The following is a 22,384-nucleotide window of genomic DNA, read 5'->3' on the forward strand; positions in this document are numbered from 1 at the left end:
TACGGAGGACAAAAATAACAAATCGGATGAACAATATATATGGGAGCTATAGCTATATCTGAACCGATTTCGATCAAATTTGGCATACTTATTTTCAGGTCCAATCTGATCGTACGTGCAAAATTCCGAATAGTATGGAATTTTGGACTGATATTACACGTTTGGTGCACAATAAAAGGCAAATCGGACGCAGATATATATATGGGAGCTATATCTAAATTTTGACCGATAATCTCCAATTTCAAAAGGGGTTCGTCCTTGGACCAAACAAATGATTTGTGCAAAATTTCATCTGGATAGGACAATAAATGCGAACTGTATTTGGTTTACAAAAATACATGGACAGACGGACGGACGGACATGCATAAATCGACTCAAAATGTGATTCTATGCAGATCATCAAAAGGAACTATGGGTCTATCTCGTTTCCTTTTGCCTGTTACAAACAAATGCACAAAGACAAAATACCCTGAACACCTTGTGGTCTAGGGTATAATTAAGGCTGGAAATTTCTGGGGAAGAATTACTGGCTTTTCGAAAGTCTCTTTAAAGGCTCTTGAAGACTCGTTGCCAAAAATCACAGAAAACAAAAACCCAGGGTTCCAATAGAGTTGTAGCTTTCAATTTCAACAACGGTTTATAAAAGACCTTTGAAGGCTCGTTGTCAACACAGGATCAAGGATCCAGATCTAGGTCTTTCGAGGACCTTGAAAGGTTGTCAAAGTAATAAAGGAGTAAATGTTTTCAGACTTTTGAGATGCATCGACTTTCAGAAGGGCTCTATAAAAACTCGAAATGGTTCATTGACAAGCATCACAGGATGAAGGTCGAAAAAATTAAACAAATCTATTGACTGAAAAGTTCCAGGGAAGAGTTTCCCACCCATTCTAGGGCCTCTCGATCTCTTAAAGGGCTATTTAAAGGCTGCTGAAAGCTCGTTGCCAAAATAAAAGGATGAAAGGCGAAAAAAAATTAAAAAAATTGACTGAAAAATTAATGGAACGGGTTGGTGGCCTTTCTAGGACCTCTCGAACTCTTAAAGGAATAGCTCTTAAAAAACTTGAATTGGTTCATTGTAAAACATCATAGGGTTAAGGTCTAAATAATTAAACAAAATCTATAAACCATAAAGTTACAGGAAAGCGTTTTTATCCTTTCTAGGGCCTCTTGATCTCTCAAAGAGTTATTTAAGGGCTCCTGAACTCTTGTTGCCAAAAATCACAGAATAAAGAACGAAAGAATAAAAAAAAGTTCATTGAAAAGTTCAGAGGAATAGTTGCTGGCCTTTCTAGGGTTTCCCGATCTCTTGAAGGTCCTATTAAAAGGTCATAAAAACAGGATAAAGGACGAAAGTAAAAAAAAAAAAACATTTTAAAAGACTAAAAAGCTCTGGAGAAGGTTTGCTGGCTTTTCGAGGGCCTTCAATCTGTGAATGTATCAGTTAAGGACTGTTAAGGACTTCGCTACCAAAAATTAAAAGGTTAAAGGACAAAAAAACGTATGACACATTTTTAGAGATTTGAAAATGTCAGAGAAGAATTGCTAGTCTTGCAAGAGACCTCAGTAACTGAAGGGCTCTTTAAAAGCAGTTGAAGGGTCACTGTCAAAAATCAGAAGATTTTGTGAACTTCCGAGGACCTTCAGAACTCTTAAAGTGCTTTTTTAAGAATATCTTTAGAAAAATCTAGCTTCTCTCTCTCCAGAATTTTTAACAGGTTAAAGGAGACGAAAACGTATGACACATTTTTAGAGATTTGAAAATTTCAGAGAAGAATTGCTAGTCTTCCAAGAGACCTCAATCACTGAAGGGCTCTTTAAAAGCACTTGAAGGGTCACTGCCAAAAAATCAGAAGATTTTGTGGACTTTCGAAGACTTTCAGATCTCTTAAAATGTTTTTCTTTTTTTTTAAGTATATCCTTAGACAAGTCTTAGCTTCTCTCTTTCTATTTCTACAGAGGAACCTTTTGGGCTCCTTTCCTATAGAAACCCATTTAAAAGTCCTGCAAGGCTCTTTTGTATTGAAGATAGTCCCTAAAAGTCCCTAAAAGAGTATTTACTTCTCTCTCTCTCTCTCTCTCTCTCTCTCTCTATTTCCATATAGAAGATTCTCTGAAGGGTATCCTTTCTATGAAAGATTCTTCCGGGTCCCTTCCTTACATACACCCCTTTAAGAGTCCCTTCCACAAAATATCCTCTGAAAATTCCCTGTCATTGAAGATTCTCTGAAGGGTATCCTTTCTATGAAAGATCTTTCTGGGTCCCGTCCTTACAGACACCCCTTTAAAAGTCCCTTCCATAAAATATCCTTTGAAAATTCCCTGTCATTGGATGAAATGTTTCTATTGCACATAAGACCCTTTGAAAGATTAATCTCCCTTTCTCTCTCTCTCATTCTCTTTTTAACTCTATATACATTTACATATGAAATATCCTGTGAAATGACTCCTTTCTATGAAAGATCCCTCTAGGTCATTTCCATACAGAAACCTTTTTAAAAGTCCTTCTATAAAATTATATATGTTTCTATCATTAGACGACTTTTTCAAATGTCTTCGTCAGAATCCTTTGGAGAATTTCTAATGTATTTAAGAACCCTTGAAAGTTTTCTGGTAACCAACCAGAAAAAATGAATAAACATTTTTTCGCTAAAGTACTAGAAGATAGTTGCTGGCCTTTCGAAAACCTTCAGCCTCTTCAAGGCTCTTTTAGAGTGTTTTATTGAAGATAGTCCTTAAAAGAGTGTTTTTTTTTTCTTCTTTCTCTATTTCCTCTGATGGGTCTTTATTTCAGGAAATATCCTTCTAGGTGCCTTTCCTACAGAACCTCCTTTAAAAGTCCTTCTTACCATAAACAAGTAAAAAAACATTAAGTTCGGGCTGGCCGAACTTTTAATACCCTCCACTTTAGGGTAATGGAAACATTAGGACCCATTATGACCTACAAATACCAATTCTCAGACAAATCCGTGAAAAAATGTGCAAAAATCATCAAAATACCGAATATCGGGAGTTACAGATGGGGGCTATACCAAAACGTGGACTTATACATGCGATGTTTCGCCACCGGAGCTAGCACCCATAATGACCAACAAATACCAATTTTTAAACAAACCCATGAAAAAATGTGGCAAAAATCATCAAAATACCGAATATCGGGAGGTACAGCTATATGGGTGCTATACCAAAACGTGGACCTGTACATGCAATGTTTCGCCACCAGAGCTAGAACCCACTATGACCATAAAATACTAATTTTTAGACAAATCCATGAAAAAATGCGGCAAAAATCATCAAAATGCCGAATATCAGGAGGTACCGTTACATGGGGACTATACCTAAACGTGGACCCATATATGTCATTTTCAATACCAACCATCCTAGACACAATACACATTATTCTGCTAAATATTGACGCTCTACGTCAAATGATGTGGCATGTATCGTGATTTCAACAGACAGACGGACAGACCGACAGACAGACGGACATCGTTAAATCGACTTAGAATTTTATGCTGATTATGAATATATATCCTTTATGGGATCTACGACGAATATTTAGACATGTTACAAACGGAATGACAAAGTTAATATACCCTCCTTTCCAAGGTGGAGGGTATACAAATCCTTTCGTTGAAGTGGGCATGAAATGCCTTTTGGAGAGTCCTTTGAAGGATTTCTTATGTACATATGAGATCTGTTTAAACATATTCTTGCTTCACAATTTCAAAACCCCTTTAAACCCCTCTCTAAAAATCTTTTATCCATAAAAGGAACTTTTTAATATCGTGTTTCTTCCCAAGGTCCTTTAGAAACGTAGAAATCCTTTCCTATTCTCCCAATCCAAAAATTTTAAATTTCAACACTTCCTTCTTCCTTCAAAATCTTCTCCCGAAAAAAACACTCCCCAAAACTTTATTGAAAAAAAAAATTCCCGACACTTATTTTTGACAAGTTATGACGCTTGGTGGAGGAAAATAAAAAGAAGAATAAGCGGAGAGAGAGAGGAAGAGAGCAAAAAACGATGACAACAAGAATGTGACCCTTGTCATTGAAACCGCACAAAAGTGGCGCAAAAAAAAAAACAACATAAAAACAGAGATGAACAAAATCGAAAAGCAAAATAAAAAATCCTAAACCTGTTGATCTGCTGGGTGCTGTACTGACTGCTAGCCTGCCCAGCAGCAGGCCATGCTTGACTTTGATCATCAAAAGTTGACGATGATGATGACGACGACGACGACGATCACTATCATCAACCTCATCAGCAGTGTGGAGGCATTTAAATACAAGTTTTAGTTTTTTTTTTAACAAAAATACAACAAAATATGAGGGGTAGGAAAGGAAAAAAACATAACCAGAACAGATCCATCAAAATGATATGTTTATCATGCCAATGATGAAGGGCAGATCATTAAAGGGAAAACAATAATAATAATCCGGATTTAAATAATACCTCAACAGTGGGACGAGAGAAAAGGATTGGAAAAAGGGGAGTTGTTTCCAAACAGGAGTCAAGGCCAGGGTGTCGATATACAGACTTTGTCTAGAGAGTCTGTGTACAATTCAGCGGTGTGCACAGATCAGCTGACTGGCTGGCCAGCTGACTCTGTGTGCACAGATCAGCTGACTGGCTGGCCAGCTGACTCTCTGTACACACATCAGCTGACTGGCTGGCCAGCTGACTCTCTGTACACACATCAGCTGACTGGCTGGCCAGCTGACTCTGTGTACACACATCAGCTGACTGGCTGGCCAGCTGACTCTGTGTACACACATCAGCTGACTGGCTGGCCAGCTGACTCTGTGTACACACATCAGCTGACTGGCTGGCCAGCTGACTCTGTGTGCCCAGATCAGCTGACTGGCTAGCCAGCTGACTCTGTGTGCCCAGATCAGCTGACTGGCTAGCCAGCTGACTCTGTGTGCCCAGATCAGCTGACTGGCTAGTAGCCAGCCACTGTATCTGTCCACAGATCAGCTGACTGGCTAGTAGCCAGCCACTGTATCTGTCCACAGATCAGCTGACTGGCTAGTAGCCAGCCACACTGTATCTGTCCACAGATCAGCTGACTGGCTAGTAGCCAGCCACTGTATCTGTCCACAGATCAGCTGACTGGCTAGTAGCCAGCCACTGTATCTGTCCGCAGATCAGCTGACTGGCTAGTAGCCAGCCACTGTATCTGTCCGCAGATCAGCTGACTGGCTAGTAGCCAGCCATTGTATCTGTCCACAGATCAGTTGACTGGCTAGTAGCCAGCCACTGTATCTGTCCACAGATCAGCTGATTGGCTAGTAGCCAGCCACTGTATCTGTCCACAGATCAGCTGATTGGCTAGTAGCCAGCCACTGTTTCTTTCTACAGATCAGCTGACTGGTTAGTAGCCAGCCACTGTATCTGTCCGCAGATCAGCTGAATGGCTAGCTAGCCACCCGAATAAGACAGATCATCTGACTGGCTAGTAGAGCCACTGTATCTGTGAACAGATCAGCTGACTGGCTAGTAGCCAGCCACTGTATCTGTCCACAGATCAGCTGACTGGCTAGTAGCCAGCCACTGTATCTGTGAACAGATCAGCTGACTGGCTAGTAGCCAGCCACTGTATCTGTGAACAGATCAGCTAACCGGCTAGTAGCCAGCCACTGTATATGTTCACAGATCAGCTGACTGGCTAGTAGCCAGCCACTGCATCTGTTCACAGATCAGCTGACTGGCTAGTAGCCAGCCACTGCATCTGTTCACAGATCAGCTGACTGGCTAGTAGCCAGCCACTGTATCTGTCCACAGATCAGCTGATTGGCTAGTAGCCAGCCACTGTATCTGTCCACAGATCAGCTGACTGGCTGCCCAGCTGACTCTGTGTGCACAGATCAGTTTACTGGCTGCCCAGCTGACTCTGTGTGCGCAGATCAGCTGACTGCCTGCCCAGCTGACACTGTGTGCACACATCAGCTGACTGGCTAACCAGCCACTGTATCTGTCCACAGATCAGCTGACTGGCTAGCCAGCCACCTGAAGAAGACCTGTAAAGCTCGTCTCTGTCCAGAAGACCTGTAAAACATATATTTTCTCTTCTTTGAGCCACTGTTCATTGTTTTCATTATTACCTTGTTATTGAAAAGACAACACAAATCAAAATACTTATGTAAAATAGGGAGAAACAGAAGGAAAAAAGGAGGGAGCAAAAAAAAATCACATACACACACACCAAAGGCGAAAGAGATTATAAAAATTGAAAACCCAATCTTGTCAAAAAGACTTACCGAGTCATGGGAGTGGGGAGAACTGGAATTTCCATCATCATCACCGCCATGATGGCGGTCACCAACGGCATCATCATCATCTCCATCATGATGATCATCATCATTCTGGTCAACACCAATACAACTGTTCTTCCGTTCTTCCAAGCTGACTGTGGAAGCAGCAGTGACGGCGACATTATTAGCATCTTCGGCCTTCTTGTTGTTGTCTTTCCCCAACGTATCCGAGCGGAGAACTCCATCATCTTGGGCATCATTATTGGTCTGACGTGGTGATGCTGATGATGATAATGAAGTTGGGGACTTGTCTGTGGAGCTGGAAGGGGAGGGTGGTTGTGAAGCTGAAACAGATGATGTTGTTGTTTTTGTAGAGCCTGATGATGATGACATTTCGCATATTTGTGGTGGTGTATGTTGGTGTTGTTGTTGCTGTTTACCGATGACAGGTTCTGTTGTTGTTTCTTGCCTGCTGGTGGCCAAGGAGCTTTGCTGACCTGGGGAGGCGGGAATTGTTTTTGCATGGGATTTTTCTGGATGGGAATTTTGTTGTTGCTGTTGTTGCAATTTTAATTTCGACGATGACGGCAGCATAACTTCGGGTTTGTGAATATTTAAATTTTTGAATTTTTTACAATTACGCAAAGATTTCTGTTGTGATGTTGCTGAGGACGTGGATGAGGAGGATGGTGGTGCTGGAGGTGGAGGGGATTTTAAAGATTTTCTACATTCGTCGCTGATGGAGGATCGATCTTCCTTTTTCTCTTGTTGCTGCTGCTGCTGCTGCTCCTCCTTGGCTTTTGCCTGGCTTGTCTTAGGTTTATTGGAGTTGCAATTAGCCTCCACTTTGGCGCTTAAACTGGGCTTGGGAATTTTAATGGATGCCAGGGAATTTTGTGAGGTTTTATGGGTGCTACTGCCACCACCATTGTGTCTTTGACCACCTCCCATAGAAGAGGATGAGGAATTGCTGGCCTCACCATAGCCATTTGTGGTGGTGCGGCTACTACCACTGCTGCTGCTACTGCTGCCATTTCCCCGGGCAGAAAAATGTCCCCCCTCCTCCTCCTCATCATCATCGTCATCATGGTCTTCCCTTTTACCATTTTTATGTTTATCACAATTATTTAAGTGATTATCCTCCTGCTCCTCGTCGTCATCATCATCTTCGTCATCTTCCTTCTCCTCCTCGGCTGGATCTCCATTTCCCTGGTGCTGCTTCTCCTTCGCTTGCGGCGTTTTCGTTTGCCTGAGATTCTCCTCATCTTCGGAATTTGATGAGGATGAGGCTGTTGCTGTGGCATTAGTTTGGGAGCCCGATGCACTTTCTCCGGCCGCAGAGGAGGATCTGCTGTTGTGATGAGTTCCGCTGCTGTTAGCTGCTGCCCCTCCTCCCCCGCCTACAGTAGCTACTGTCCCCGGCCCTGAAGCTTCATTGACAGCCGCACTGCCGCCACCACCACTGCTGCTGGTATTCGGGTCTAATTGTAAAACACTTATTCGCTTACGATTTATCGATTTTGATGGTTTCCCGGGAAACTTGGAACGACCCATAATAATTTAGGTTTAGCATTTGGCGCGTAATTTCTTTTGCTTGCCTGCCTTGTTTTTGTTGCTGCTTTATTATGGTTGAAAGGTTGTTGTTGTTGTTGATGTTATTTCCTTTATTGGTTTCTTTAAAGAAAAAAGAAGGAGAGAGAAAAAAATGGAATGTTGTTGTAAGACTCTCACAGGATACATAGGGGGCAAAAACAACTCTCTTGAATTAATACAGTACGAGGATGATATGGGCAACAATGGAGAGGGCGATGTTATGATTTTTGGATAGCTTGCATTTGAAGGGAATTTTTTTTTATTTTATTTCTTTTTTTTTTTTTTTGAAAAATTAAAATTAATTTATAAATTCTACAAAAAAATCGAAATAAACTCTAAAATTTATTTCCATGTTTATGCAAATAATTGTAAATTTTTGTGGGAGAGGTACCAGAAGGGGTGTGCGATATCTACCATATTTACATGAGATCTCTGGTTGAGAAAAATATTTAGTTATACCAAATAGGAAAAGAATCGCTGATCTGTTTCGAAAGTTATGAGGGATATAAATATTGAAAATTGTGACCACTTTATGGGGGAGGTAAAGGAAGGAGTGGGCCGGTATGTATCATCTTTACACCAGATCTTGTACTAGTAGAAATATTCAGATGAGTGACATTTGAAGTGAATCAGATGCTTATTTCGCATTTTATGAGAGTTATAATTATTCAAAATTTCGACCCCTTTGTGGGGGAGGTACCGGAAGAAGTGGTCGGTTATATTCCTTCTTTACACCAGATCTTGTATGAATATAAATATTGGGATATACCGAGTTTGAAAAGAATCGGATGCTTATTTGGCTTATTATGAGCATTTTGGTTATACAAAATTTGGACCCATTTGTGGGGGAGGTACCGGAATCCAGATCTTGTGTTAATAGAAATATTGGGATACGCCGAGTTTGAAAAGAATCGGATGCTTATTTTGCTTATTATGTCAATTTTGGTTTTTCAAGAGTTTGACCCCTTTGAGGGGCACGTGCCAGAAGTAGTTGGCCGATTAATCCATTCTTACACTAGATCTTGTGTAAATAGAAATATTGGGATACGCCGAGTTTGAAGAGAATTGGATACATATTTCGCATTTTATGGGCATTTTGATTATTTGAAATTTTGACCACTTTGTGGAGGAGGTACCAGAAGGGGTGGGCCGATATGTATTATCTTCACACCAGATCTTGTGTTAATAAAAATATTAAGATATCTGAAATTTGAAGAGAATCAGAAGCTTATTTCGCATTTTATGAGACGTATAATTATTCAAAATTTTGACCCCTTTGTGGGGGAGGTACCAGAAGGAGTGGTCGGATATATTCTATCTTCACACCAGATCATGTGTAAATAGAAATATTGGGATGCGCCGAGTTTTAAAGAAATCGGATACTCATTTCGAATTTTATAAGAGTTATAAATATTCAAAATTTTGATCCCTTCAAGGGGGAGTTGCCAGAAGGAGTGGTCGGATATATTCCATCTTCACGCCAGATCTTGTGTGAATTGAAATATTGGGATACGCCGAGTTTGAAGAGAATCGGACGTATATGTCGCTTTTTATGAGCATTTTGGCTATTCAAAATTTTGACCACTTTGTGGGGGAGGTACCAGAAGGGGTGGGCCGATGTGTATCATCTTCACACCAGATCTTGTGTTAATAAAAATATTAAGATTTCTGAAATGTAAAGAGAATCGGATACGTATTTCGCATTTTATAAGAGTTATAATTATTCAAAATTTCGACCCCATTAAGGGGGAGGTAACAGAAGGAGTGGTCGGATATATTCCATCTTCATACCAGATCTTGTGTTAATAGAAATATTGGGATGTGCCGAATTTTAAAGGAATCGGATACTTATTTCGAATTTTATAAGAGTTATAAATATTCAAAATTTTGATCCCTTTGAGGGGGAGGTACCAGAAGAAGTTGTCGGACATATTCGATCTTCATACCTGATCTTGTGAGAATAGAAATATTGGCATATGCGAAGTTTGAAAGGATTCCGATGCTTATTTCGCCTATTATGAGCATTTTGCTTTTTCAAAATTTTGACCCCTCTGAAGGGGAGGTACCAAAGGGAGTCGGTCGATATGTTCCACCTTCACACCAGATGTTGTTATAGAAGAGATATTGCGATGAGTGAAATTTGAAGAGACTCGGATGTTTTTTTTTTTTGTTTTTTTAATGAGAGTTATAATCATTCAAAATTGTAACCAGTTGTGGGGGAGGTACCAGAAGTAGTGGTCCGATCTATCAATTTTTCATATCAGATCTTGTAGTGGTTAAAATATTAAGATGTGCGAAAATACAATCGGAGTTTTATTTCAAATTCTATAAAATTTATAATTATTCAAAATTTCGAGCCTTTGTGGGAGAGGTCCATGATGGAGTGGGCCGATATTGTCCATTCACACACCTGACCTAGTACTGATTCAAATATTGGGATTTGCAAAATTTAAATAAAATCGAATGATTCTTTTCTCTTTCTATGATGTAAAATATTTTCTTTGAAGATTTTGACAATTTGTTTACGATGTGCCACGTTTAAATCAAATCGGATACTCCCTTTGAGAGTTTTCGTGCACATCAATCAACGAGACAGACAGACAGGCGGAAACCACTGAAATGGATTTGGTCCAAAAAGACCTAAGATCTACAACCGTTATTTCCATGAGATACGTTTTGGCCGTATCAAATGATATATACCCTATGTAGCCATATCTAACTTTTAAATACTACAATTATTTTTCTATTTCAGTTGAAGTATTAGTGCTCTCTCTCCCTCTCTCTCGCTCTGTTTATATCTCACTTTTTTGTTGCTGTTGCCAAAATCAAGCTCGTACTGTATTTCACAAAAAAGTAAACTTTGCTTTTAATTTTCATTTGACATTTTAAGATTTTATACGATTGGTTACAAATATTCTTTATAAATTATATAATTATATAGAAAGTAGTTAACTTTTTCCATATGAATAATTTTTTCAATAATTTCACTTTCCGTTGTCAAATTTTAATTTCATTCTTCTATTTTCCGTTGTAAACATTTTTTATTTGTAACATAATTTTTATTTATTTTAAAAAATATTATTTTTAGTAATTTTTTTTAATTAATTAATTTTAATATAGCATTTTTCCCAATCTTTTTAAAAATTTTCAGTTCTCTATTTTTTTTTTAATTATTGTTAGGTTATTTTTTGGTTTTTAAATGGTAAAAATATATCTTTCATGAAACTTTTTGTTCTCTAGTTATTCAAACTTTTTTATTAACTTTCAAAAATATATATATTTTAGTTTCCCCTTCATTTTTTATTAACATATTTACGTTAGCAATGCAGTTTTTTTTATTTTTGTATTTAATTTTTCATTTTTTAAAGATGTTGTTTTTAAATTCTTGAAATTTTTAATTGTTAATTATTAGTTTTAAATGCTTTCAATTTTGTTTTGTCATTTCGGCAGCATGGTTTACATTCCTTTAATTCAAAATTTTTACATAATTTTCAAGTTATATTTTTGTTATAATTCGCCATTTTTTTTTTTTTTGTAACTTTTGATGTAAGTTTTAGCTATTAAATTTTTATTTTTAATCAGAAAATATTTCGCTGTTTAAAAAAGTTTTCATATTATATTATATATTTTTATGTTATTTTTAATTTATTTTATTTTATTTATTTTCTTAATTCAATTTTTATTTTCTTTAATTTTGGTTTATTTTTAGTTCATTGACAAGCTATATTTTTGGTTTGATATTTTTATTTTATTTTTATATTTTTTATATATTTTTATTTTATTTTTATATTTAATTTTTTTATACTTATATTGTTTATTATATTCTAATGTTTTTCGTTCGTTATTATGACATTATATTCGATTTTTACTTTTAACATAGACCACTATTTTATTATTTCATTTTTTATTAATGCTCTTTTTTATTTCTCTTGTTTTATTTCTTTTGTCCACTGAAAATCGCATTTTCTTACTAGGAAATTGTTATTAACTTTTATTGTAAGAAGAAATTTTTATTTGTTTGTAAACAGTTTTTTATTTTTTTGTATTGTTTTTTTTTTTTTAATTTAATTTTTTACAAATCGAGTTTTATTTAATTACCACTCTTTTCAAAATTTTTGTAGTTAATACTTCTTAATTTTAATTTGAGTTTTGTTGAGTTATAATCTTTCAATTCAAGATTTTACTTATATTTTTTTATTCGTATAATATTATTACATTTGTTAAATATTTTGTTTTTTATTACATATATTTTTTTTTTGTTTTTTTTTTATATGTTATTAAATTCTTTTCTTTATTTATTGTGTGAAAAATCTATTTTTTCAGGTTTTTTCTTGTTTTTTAATAATTTATTATTTTTATTATTTTTGCTATAATTTTTAAATAATATTGTTTTTTCATTTGTCACTTTTTTTCTTCTTCTACTTTTCGTTTTTGTCTTAACAATTCTAAAATTAATATTATTCTTATTTTAATTTTTTTTATTTTATTTTTCATATATTTTTAATTTTTTATTGTATATAACAAGAAATTTTTGTTTTGTTTTTAACAATATTTTTTAATTTTGTTTTTGTTGCACACATTTTCAAAGTTGTATATCTATATTATATTTTTATAATTTATATTAAAAAAAATATTCTTTTTAATTTTTTTTTTAGTTTATGAATTTTGTAAAATTTTTATTTTTATTTTATTATATATTTGTATTTTACTTCCAATTTTTTCTTAATTTGCCTTTTTTATTTAGTTTGTGATTCGATTTTTTATTATATTTTTAATTTATAAATTTTTATAATTCTATGTTTCTTTTTTAAATGTTTTTCTTAATTTGTTTACTGGTTTAATTTTTTTTTTTTACTGAATTTTAAAAAAAATATAATATTTTTAAAGTAATTTAAAATAACATTTATTAAATATAAAATTATTATTTCCTATTTTAATATTTGATTATTTGTTTTACTCATCCAGCATTTTATATTTTTTGTTTAGGATTTTTTTTAACATTAAAACATAATTTATTGTGTAGAAATATTTTTTATTATTATTATTTTTTTTTACTCTGGAAATTATTTTTAATGTTATTCTTTTTATAGTATTATATTATTATGTTGCATTTTATTATTATTTGTACTCAATATTTTTTAACATGTTTAGTTTTTAAATTAAGTTTTATTTACGTTTTTCATTCAAATCACTACAATCTCGTGTTTGTTTTTGTATGTTTTTCTCACTTCAAAATTTGTTCATAATTTTAATTTTTGACCACCATTATTTTTTTCTTTTATTGATCTCTTTTTTAGATTTTAAAATTTTCAAGTTACTTTCTATATTTTCTCACTTAATTTTTTTCAATATTTTTAATATATTTTGTTTTTCAATTTTTTTTTTTCGATTTTTTACCTTAATTTCTTCAATTTCTTGTGTATTTTTTCTCATTTTATTTCAACATTTTCTCACTTAAAATTGTATTTTTTCTTTGTGATTTTAATTTTTACCTTTAATTAATTTATTTATTTATTTATTTTTTTTTTTTTTTGGATCCGGCAATTCCAAGCCACTCATCACATTTTCTCTCATGAAAGTTATTTAATTTTTAAGTATTTCTTTTATTGCTGCCTTTATTTTTTTGAAGTTTTTGAAATTTTTATTTCACTCATTTATTTATTTTTATTTATTGTTTTCAGATTCACATTTTATTTTCAAGCCACTCATCACATTTTCTCAACTGATTTTTTTTTTTAATTACTGTTTTTTTTTTTATTTTTAACTATAATTTTTTTTTTTTTTTAGACTCGAATCACTTATCTTATTTTTTAAAATTTTATTAATTAATATTTATTATTTACCTTTATTTTTTTGGATTTTTTTCCAATGATTATCAAGTTTTTATTATTATTTTGATTTTTATTTAAAAATTCCTTATTGTTATTATTTATTCCTTTCTTCCGTCTTCGTATCAAACACGAAACTGAACTTCGTCATTACGCATACGTTTTCTTTGGCAAACTGAGAGTGAACGACTCCTTTTGTAAAGTTGTTTGGCGATGTTGTGTTTATTTCTGGTTTATTTCTTGTTTCGTTGTTGTATGGGTCTCACATACAAGAACGTTTCTCTCTCGCGCTCTCTTATCATAAGCCACACTCTCTCATCACAAATGTAGGAAGGAATTTCCCTCCCTGGTTTTTGGTTTTGTTTGGTGTTTATTATGGGTTATTTTGTGTGTGGTAAATATGGCTCTCTCTCACACAACGTCTCTCTCTCTTGTCTCTATCTGTGAGCAATTTATGCTTGTTGATGTTTGGTATGTAATGTTTTCAATGCAAGTCAGCCAGGCGGCAGATGTTTTTTTGTTTTGTTCATTCTTCCTCTTCTTCTTCTTCTTTGTGTGTTGTTTTGTGTCTTGTGTTATGTTGCATGACCACCTTTTGCTGTTTGCCGTGTGTGTTTGTGTGATTTTTGTCTCTTTCCCTCCTTAGGTCGGTTGGTGGGGTATTTTATGGCTTGGCTGGCTTGTTTGCCTTTGTTTTTTTTTCTTGTTAGTTTTATGCTTTTGCCTTAAATACCACCTTGCCTTTTTGTAATTATTTTATCACCTTTTTTATGATTCTTTGGCAAAAATGCATGAGGTTGGTGATGATGTTGTTGTTGTTGTTGCAAGGAGTGAGAGGTCATAAAAAAGAGCATGGTTGTTATGCTCTGTGTATGTTTTCGGTGTCGTCGTGCAAATTATTTTGCACGTGCTACCTTGCCGAAGTCGTGTACCCACACGAAATGAAAATGTAATGTGTTTGGCTCTCTCTTTCTCTGTCTCTAAGTGGCTTTTGCTCTCTCTTCAGTTTTTTAAATGGGGAGTTAAGTAAATATTTTCATTCAATTTGTTGGGGGCTTTATTGTTAGTGTTTTTATTGAAACTAAAGTGGTCTTTGCCACCACAATGAGTAAGTGGTTGAATGGCTGTTTGGTTTTCTTGTTCCCGTTGTACTCCCCTCTCTTTCTCTCCAATGGATTTAAAGAGGATTAGCTATGTTTTTATGATTTATTTTGAGAATTATGATTTATTTCCTTTATTGGAGCTGCATTTAGGAAGGGGGTGGGGGGATTGGTGCATGAGTGAGTAAGTGAATGGTGAGAGAGAGTACGTATTTTGCCGCCTTTTATTTATTTTCTTTATGGGGTTAGTAATTTTTGCAATTGATGCTGTTAATTTTTTTGTTTTTTTGCTCTTTACCTCTGTTGCTGTTGCAACTCCTTCAGATGATCGTGCTGCTGCTGTTCGTCCTGCTGCTGCACTTGTTGTTGTTGCTGCTTTTGATTGTAATTCGTATAGGTGTAGATGCTATAGTCTCCGCTGTAGTTGCCGCTGTAACTGTTGGTGAAATTATTATCGTAATTGCTGGTATAATTTTGGCTGTTACTGTAACTCTGGCCACTGCCGCCGCCTCTGCTTCTGTTGGCGTCACTGTTGCTACAACTACTGCTGCTACTGCTGGGGCTCTCTATGTTGTTGCTGCTATTGAAGTGTTGATGTTTGTTGCTACTGCGACTGCTTTTCGATAGACTGCGATTGCTGTTGTGGGACATGGGGTTGCTGTTTCCTGTTGCGGTTGGGCGCGAGCGGCAGGCAAAGAGATTGGCAAAGCGGCAAAGGTTTTTGTCTTAAATGGGTTGATGGTGTAAATACTATTCTTGTTGTTTTAATTACAACTGATGATTCATATTTTTTTTTTTTTTTTTTACAAGAAAATCAGGATTTTTTCCAAATTAAATTTGAATTGTTTTGCTTTCTGTGTAAAAATATTTCCATGCAGTCAAATATCATCACAGCATCCATCCAAATTTGCAGCAGCATAACATCACATCATCCAAAGTTTATCGTTTTTTTTTTTTTTGTGGTTGTCACAAAAGAAATTGGAATGAATGAAACGTACGAACGACGCGGCAACAAAGAAATAAACAAGAAAACGAAAAAAAAGAGAGAAAGAGGAAGAAAATCTTGTTTTATTACACAGTTTCTTGCAACGGCTTTTTCAATTCAAAAAAAAAACGTAAATGTGGAAAAGAATTTTCTTTTCTCAGCTTTTCTTTAAGAAGATGAATGAGTGGCAAGAGAGAGAGCGTGTGTGTGTATGCGTGTTTGATTGGTGGTATTTGGTGGTGGTGTTGATGATGAAGATGATGACGATGCCAATGTTTTTTTTGTATCCAAAACCAAACGTGTAGGTAGTGTTAAGGAATGGGATAGATGTGGATGGATGGATGATTGGGTGGTGGTATCTAGATGTTGTTGGTGATGATGATGTTGTTTTGAATGGAATTTGCTGTTCATAGAGATGTGTAGAATAATGTAAGAAATTGTAAAAAAAGAAGTTGAATCAAAAAGGGGGAGGCGGCTTGGGAGAAAAGAAAAATAGCTTGTTACAAATTTGAGAGAGAGCATTTAAGTCATGTCGATGACGTAGCTATTTTTTTTTTTTTGAAATAATGCCCAGACTTGGAAATCTATCTATAAACCAAACAAAAAAAACTATCCCAAATTATCCACAGTGGTCGTTAATTTATCCCTAAAATTATCCAAAAATCAGCTGTTTAACACAAAGAACAAAAAACGTGGAACTTTATCCAAAATGTGGATAATTTATCCGAAAAAATGTAAGATTTTTATCAGAAAAATAAGAAAATTTTTTTCAAAATTATCCAAAACCTGGGTAATTTAAGCAAATTTATTTAAAGCGTGAATAATTTATCCAGTATTATACACAAACGTGGACAATTTATTCAAAACTATCTACATTTCATACAAAAATAATCCAAAACGTAGATAATTTATTCAAAATGTTCTACAATTTATCCCAAGTATCCAAAAACGTGGATAAAATATCCTAAATTATCTGAAATTTATCCGAAATTATCCATAAATGTGTATAAATTATCCGAAATTAGCTACATATGGGGATAAATTTCCAAAATTATCCACAATTGACCCAAAAAAAAAACCACAAACGTTGGTAATTTATCCAAAATTTTCTTCAATTTATCCACAAACGTGGATAAAATATCCTAAATTATCTGAAATTATCCATAAATGTGTATAACTTATCCGAAATTAGCTATATATGTGGATAATTTTCCAAAATTATCCACAATTGACACAAAAATAAACCACAAACGTTGGTAATTTATCCAAAATGTTCTTCAATTTATCCACAAACGTGGATAAATTACTTAAAATTATACACAATGTTCTAAAATTATCAACAAAATTGGATAATTTATCCAAAAGTGTGCACAATTTATCCAAAATTATCCACTATTCATCCAAAATTATTAACAATTTATCCAAATTTATCCACAATTAATTCAAAATAATTAACAATTTATCCAAATTTATCCACAGTATATCTTAAATTATCCGCAATTTATCGAAAATTATCCACAATTTATCCAAAAATTATCCACAATTTTTCCAAAATTAATAGAAATTCATCAAAAATTATTAACAATTTCTCCTAAAGGTAGATAATTTATCTAAAATTATCCACAACTCATCCAAAATTATCCACAATTTATCCAAAAATTTTCCAAAATTATTCGAAATTTATCAAAAATGATTAATAATTTCTCCTAAAGGTGGATAATTTATCTAAAATTATCCACAATTTTTCCAAAAATATTCGAAATGTATCAAAAATGATGAACAATTTATCCTAAAGGTAAATAATTTATCCAAAATTATCCACAATTCATCCAAAATTATCCACAATTTATCTAAAATTATCCAAAATTTATCCAAAATTATCCACAATTTATCCAAAATTATTCACAATTTATCCAAAATTATCCACAATTTTTCCAAAATTATTCGAAATTTATCAATAATTACTAACAATTTCTCCTAAAGGTAGATAATTTATACAAAATTATCCAAAACTCATCCAAAATTATCCATAATTTATCCAAAATTATCCACAAATTTTCCAAAATTATTCGAAATTATAATTTATATAAAATTATCCATAATTTATCCAAAATTATCCATAATTTATCCAAAATAGTGGATAACTATTCATACAAAATTTTTAACAATTTATCCAAATTTATCCACAATTTATTCAAAATAATTAACAATTTATCGAAAATTATCCACAATTCATCCAAAATTATCCACAATTCATCCAAAATTATCCACAATTATCCACAATTTTTCCAAAATTATTCGAAATTTATCAAAAATTATTCAAAATTTCTCCTAAAGGCAGATAATTTATCCAAAATTATTCACAACTCATCCAAAATTATCCACAATTTTTCAAGATTATTCGAAATTTATCAAAAATTATTAAGAATTTCCATTAAGGTAGATAGTTTATCCAAAATTATCCACAACTCATCCAAAATGTATCCAAAATTATTCGAAATTTATCAAAAATTATTAACAATTTCTCCTAAAGGTAGATAATTTATCCAAAATTATCCACAACTCATCCAAAATTATCCACAATTTATCCACAAATTTTCAAAAATTATTCGAAATTATAATAAATTATAATTTATATAAAATTATCCAAAAATTATCCACAATTTATCCAAAATTATTCACAATTTATCCAAAATTATCCACAATGTTTCCAAAATTATTCGAAATTTATCAAAAATTATTAACAATTTCTTGTAAAGATATATCATTTATCTAAAATTATCCACTATTTATCCAAAATTATCCACAATTTATCCAAAATTTTTCCAATTTTTTTTTGAAATTTATCAAAAATTATTAACAATTTGTCCTAAAGTAGATAATTTATCCAAAATTATCCACAACTTATCCAAAATTATCCACAATTTATCCAAAATTATCCACAATTAATCCAAAATTATCAACAATTTTTTTCAAAATTATTCGAAATTTATCAAAAATTATTAACAATTTCTTCTAAAGATATATCATTTATCTAAAATTATCCACAATTTATCCAAAATTATCCATAATGTATCCAATAATTTCCCAAAATTTTTTGAAATTTATCAAAAATTATTAACAATTTCTCCTAAAGGTAGATAATTTATCCAAAATTATCCACAATTGATCCAAAATTATCCACAATTTATCTAAAATTATTCATAATTTATCCATAATTTTTCCAAAATTATTCGAAATTTATCAGAAATTATTAAAAATTTCCCCTAAAGGTAGATAATTTATATAAAGTTATCCACAATTTATCCAAAATTATCCAAAATTATCAACAATTTTCTCAAAATTATTAGAAATTTATCAAAAATTATTAACAATTTATCCTAAAGGTAAATAATTTATTCAAAATTATCCACAATTTATCCAAAATTATTCACAATTTATCCAAAATTATCCAAAATTTTTCCAAAATTATTCGAAATTGATCAAAAATTATTAACAATTTATTCAAAATTATCCACAATTTATCCAAAATTATTCATAATTTATCCAAAAATTATTAACAATTTATCCTAAAGGTAACTTATTTATCCAAAATTTTCCACAATCTTTCCAAAATTATTCGAAATTTATCAAAAAAGTTATTAACAAAATTATCCACAATTTATCTAAAATTATCCACAATTTATCCAAAATTATCCAAAATTTTTCGAACTTTATCAAAAATTTTTAACAATTTATCCTAAAGGTAGATAATTTATCCAAAATTATTCACAATTTATCCAAAATTATCTACATTTTTTCCAAAATTATTCGAATTTTATCAAAAATTATTAACAATTTATCCTAAAGGTAAATAATTTATCCTAAATTATCTACAATTTATCTAAAATTATCCACAATTTATCCAAAATTATCCACAATTTATCCAAAATTATTCATAATTTATCCAAAATTATCCACAATTTTTCTAAAAGTATTCGAAATTTATCATAAATTATTAACAATTTCTCCTAAAGGTAGATAATTTATCTAAAATTATCCACAAATTATACACAACTTATCTAAAATTATTCGATATTTATCAAAAATTATTAACAATTTCTTCTAAAGATATGTAATTTATCTAAAATTATCCACAATTTATCAAAAATTATCCACAATTTATCCAAAATTATTTACAATTTATCCATAATTTTTCCAAAATTATTCGAAATTTATCAAAAATTATTAACAATTTCTCCCAAAAGGTAGATAATTTATCTAAAATTATACACAATTTATCCAAAATTATTCTCAATTTATCCAAAATTATCACAATTTTTCCAAAATTATTCGAAATTTATCAAAAGTTATAACCAATTTCTTCTAAAGATATATAATTTATCTAAAATTATCCACAATTTATCCAAAATTACCAACAATTTTTCAAAAATTATTCGAAATTTATTAAAAATTATTAACAATTTAACCTAAAGGTAAATAATTTATCCAAAATTATCCACAATTCATCCATAATTATCAACAATTATTTCAAAATTATTCGAAATCTATCAAAAATTATCAACAATTTTTCCTAAAGGTAGATAGTTTATCCAAAATTATCCGCAATTTATCCAAAATTATCCACAAACGTAGATAAAAATTTTCCACAATTCATCCGAAATTGTACACAAAAATGGATAATTATATAAAATTATCTATAATTTATCCAAAATAAACCACAATTTATCCAAAATGATCCACAATTATCCAATTTATCCGAAATCATCTACAAAAATGGATAATTTTTCAAAAGTACTCCAAAAAAGGTGGAAACTTTTATCCAAAATTATTCAAAACGTGGATAATTTACCCACAAACATGAACAATATTAAAATTTTATCCAAAAAGACATGGATAGTTTATCCAGAACTACCCAAAACCTGGTTTATTTAATTTCACCCCATTCAAATTAAATCTTGGAATTTTTCCAGAACAGTCCTCAAAATATCTAACCATTAACACTCCAGCATTTAAGTGTCATCGTAGCATCTGTTACGTTTTAAATACAATTTTCAAAAAATAAAAGGTGTTGTGTTTACTTTGCTTTAATTCGATTCACATTTTGCTACAATTACAACAGCACTAACAACAACAACGACAACAACATTGTTGTGGTTTTTGTTAACCAGAAGCCCAGATGAATGGTTGGTCGCGGCGGTGGCGCTGAATGAATGAAATCCAAGTAGAGGGTCGTCCATGATTTCTGCCGGCCGGCTGGTTGGCTGGCTGGCTTCTAGCTGGACTGCTAGAGTGGTTAAATGTTTCGGGGTGTTTACACCGAAAGTGGTGTAACCTTTTGTTGTTGTTGTTATTGTTATTGAATCATTCTTATAATTCTAACCAGGCATTGTTTGCGGTGATGCGGCGACGTCATTTGTTGCCACTAAAACACATCGGGGTGTGCGTTTGTCCAAAGGCCACAATGGATGATGACGATGACATTAATGGAGGATAAACAACATTTGCTTATGCAGCGGCAAACACCGCAGCCAAATTAATTTGTCATGCAAGTTTGTCACAATTCCTGCCAATATTTCCCCGATTCATTGGCAAAAAATGCAGCAGCAACAACCAACCACCACCTTCGAGCCATTTGTTGGGTATTCATTTCATGTCCCTGCAATGCAATTCATACCACGATTTTTGTTTTGTATCGAGAGGTTATAGGCCTGCAAATGCAATTATTACCCTGATGATTAATTTTGTGTCGTGATTCATAATTCACCCATGTTCGGTCAGTCAGGCACGCAAAACTCAAATTTGAACATTTCTGTTTTGCATTTTCAATTAGGGGTGGCTTGCAGGGAGGGGGGAGGCTAATGTTTGCCTATTAATTTTAGTTTTTAAGTGAGTCCTTTGTTTGTTCAATTGAAGGAAGGGGATTATGTCATTTGGGAGGATGTCGTGCTTGTGATTTTTCAATATTTGTTTTTTTTTTTTTTCAAGAGGACCATGATATGAGATTATGTTGAGAGGAAATAAATTTGAGAACTGAAATTGATAACTCCAAAGCTAATATGAAAAATCGTGTCCCTTTAAATTTACCAATTTTGTCATATTTTCTATCCATTTTTAGATTTAATAACTCCACGAAGGATAAATCACCTTTCACCGAGACACAGTCCTTCAATTTGTCACCAAAATCTCACATTTTCCCCTAAAATCTCCCGTTTTTTTCCAGTTTTGACAAACACTTCTCTTACATTTATAGAGATTATACCTTCCCAGCCCTGGTATAACATTGTTACCATTTTTACGCTTCTACACCAAACTTAATTCTCACATTTTCCCCAGTGTATGAAAAATTTCCGCTCACATTCATAGCGATTGTGCATTCCCAGCCCTGGAATAGTATTTTGACAGTACTAATGTCGCTTCATCAAACTTAAATCTCACATTTTCCCCTAAAATCTCCCGTTTTTTCCTAGTTTTGGCGAATATTCCTCTTGCATTTATAGAAATTATGACTTCCCAGCCAAGGAATTTACAGTTTTAATGCCACTACACCAAACTTAAATCTCACATTTTCCCCTAAAATCTCCCGTTTTTTTCCTAGTTTTGGCAAATATTCCTCTTGCATT

General features: G+C 32.7%; 1 protein-coding gene across 2 annotated transcripts in view; it reads right to left on the reverse strand.

The window, feature by feature from the left end:
* LOC101896996 (histone-lysine N-methyltransferase trithorax) overlaps nt 1-22,384 on the reverse strand; it is a 126,053-nt gene that overhangs the window by 30,297 nt on the left and 73,372 nt on the right. The window contains exons 3-4 of one of the 2 annotated variants that reach the window (XM_059123345.1): nt 15,075-15,630; nt 6,262-7,929 (exon numbers count right to left, since the gene is read on the reverse strand). In XM_059123345.1, coding sequence (XP_058979328.1) covers nt 6,262-7,809 — 1,548 coding nt within the window. In that variant the 5' untranslated portion in view covers nt 7,810-7,929; nt 15,075-15,630. Of the gene's footprint in view, nt 1-6,261; nt 7,930-13,245; nt 13,563-15,074; nt 15,631-22,384 lie in introns of those variants that run through there. The other variant, XM_011294757.3, reaches the window with a different exon arrangement.

The sequence above is a fragment of the Musca domestica genome, unplaced genomic scaffold (genome assembly GCF_030504385.1).
Source record: "Musca domestica strain aabys unplaced genomic scaffold, Musca_domestica.polishedcontigs.V.1.1 24, whole genome shotgun sequence".
Taxonomy (NCBI): Eukaryota; Metazoa; Arthropoda; class Insecta; order Diptera; family Muscidae; genus Musca; species Musca domestica.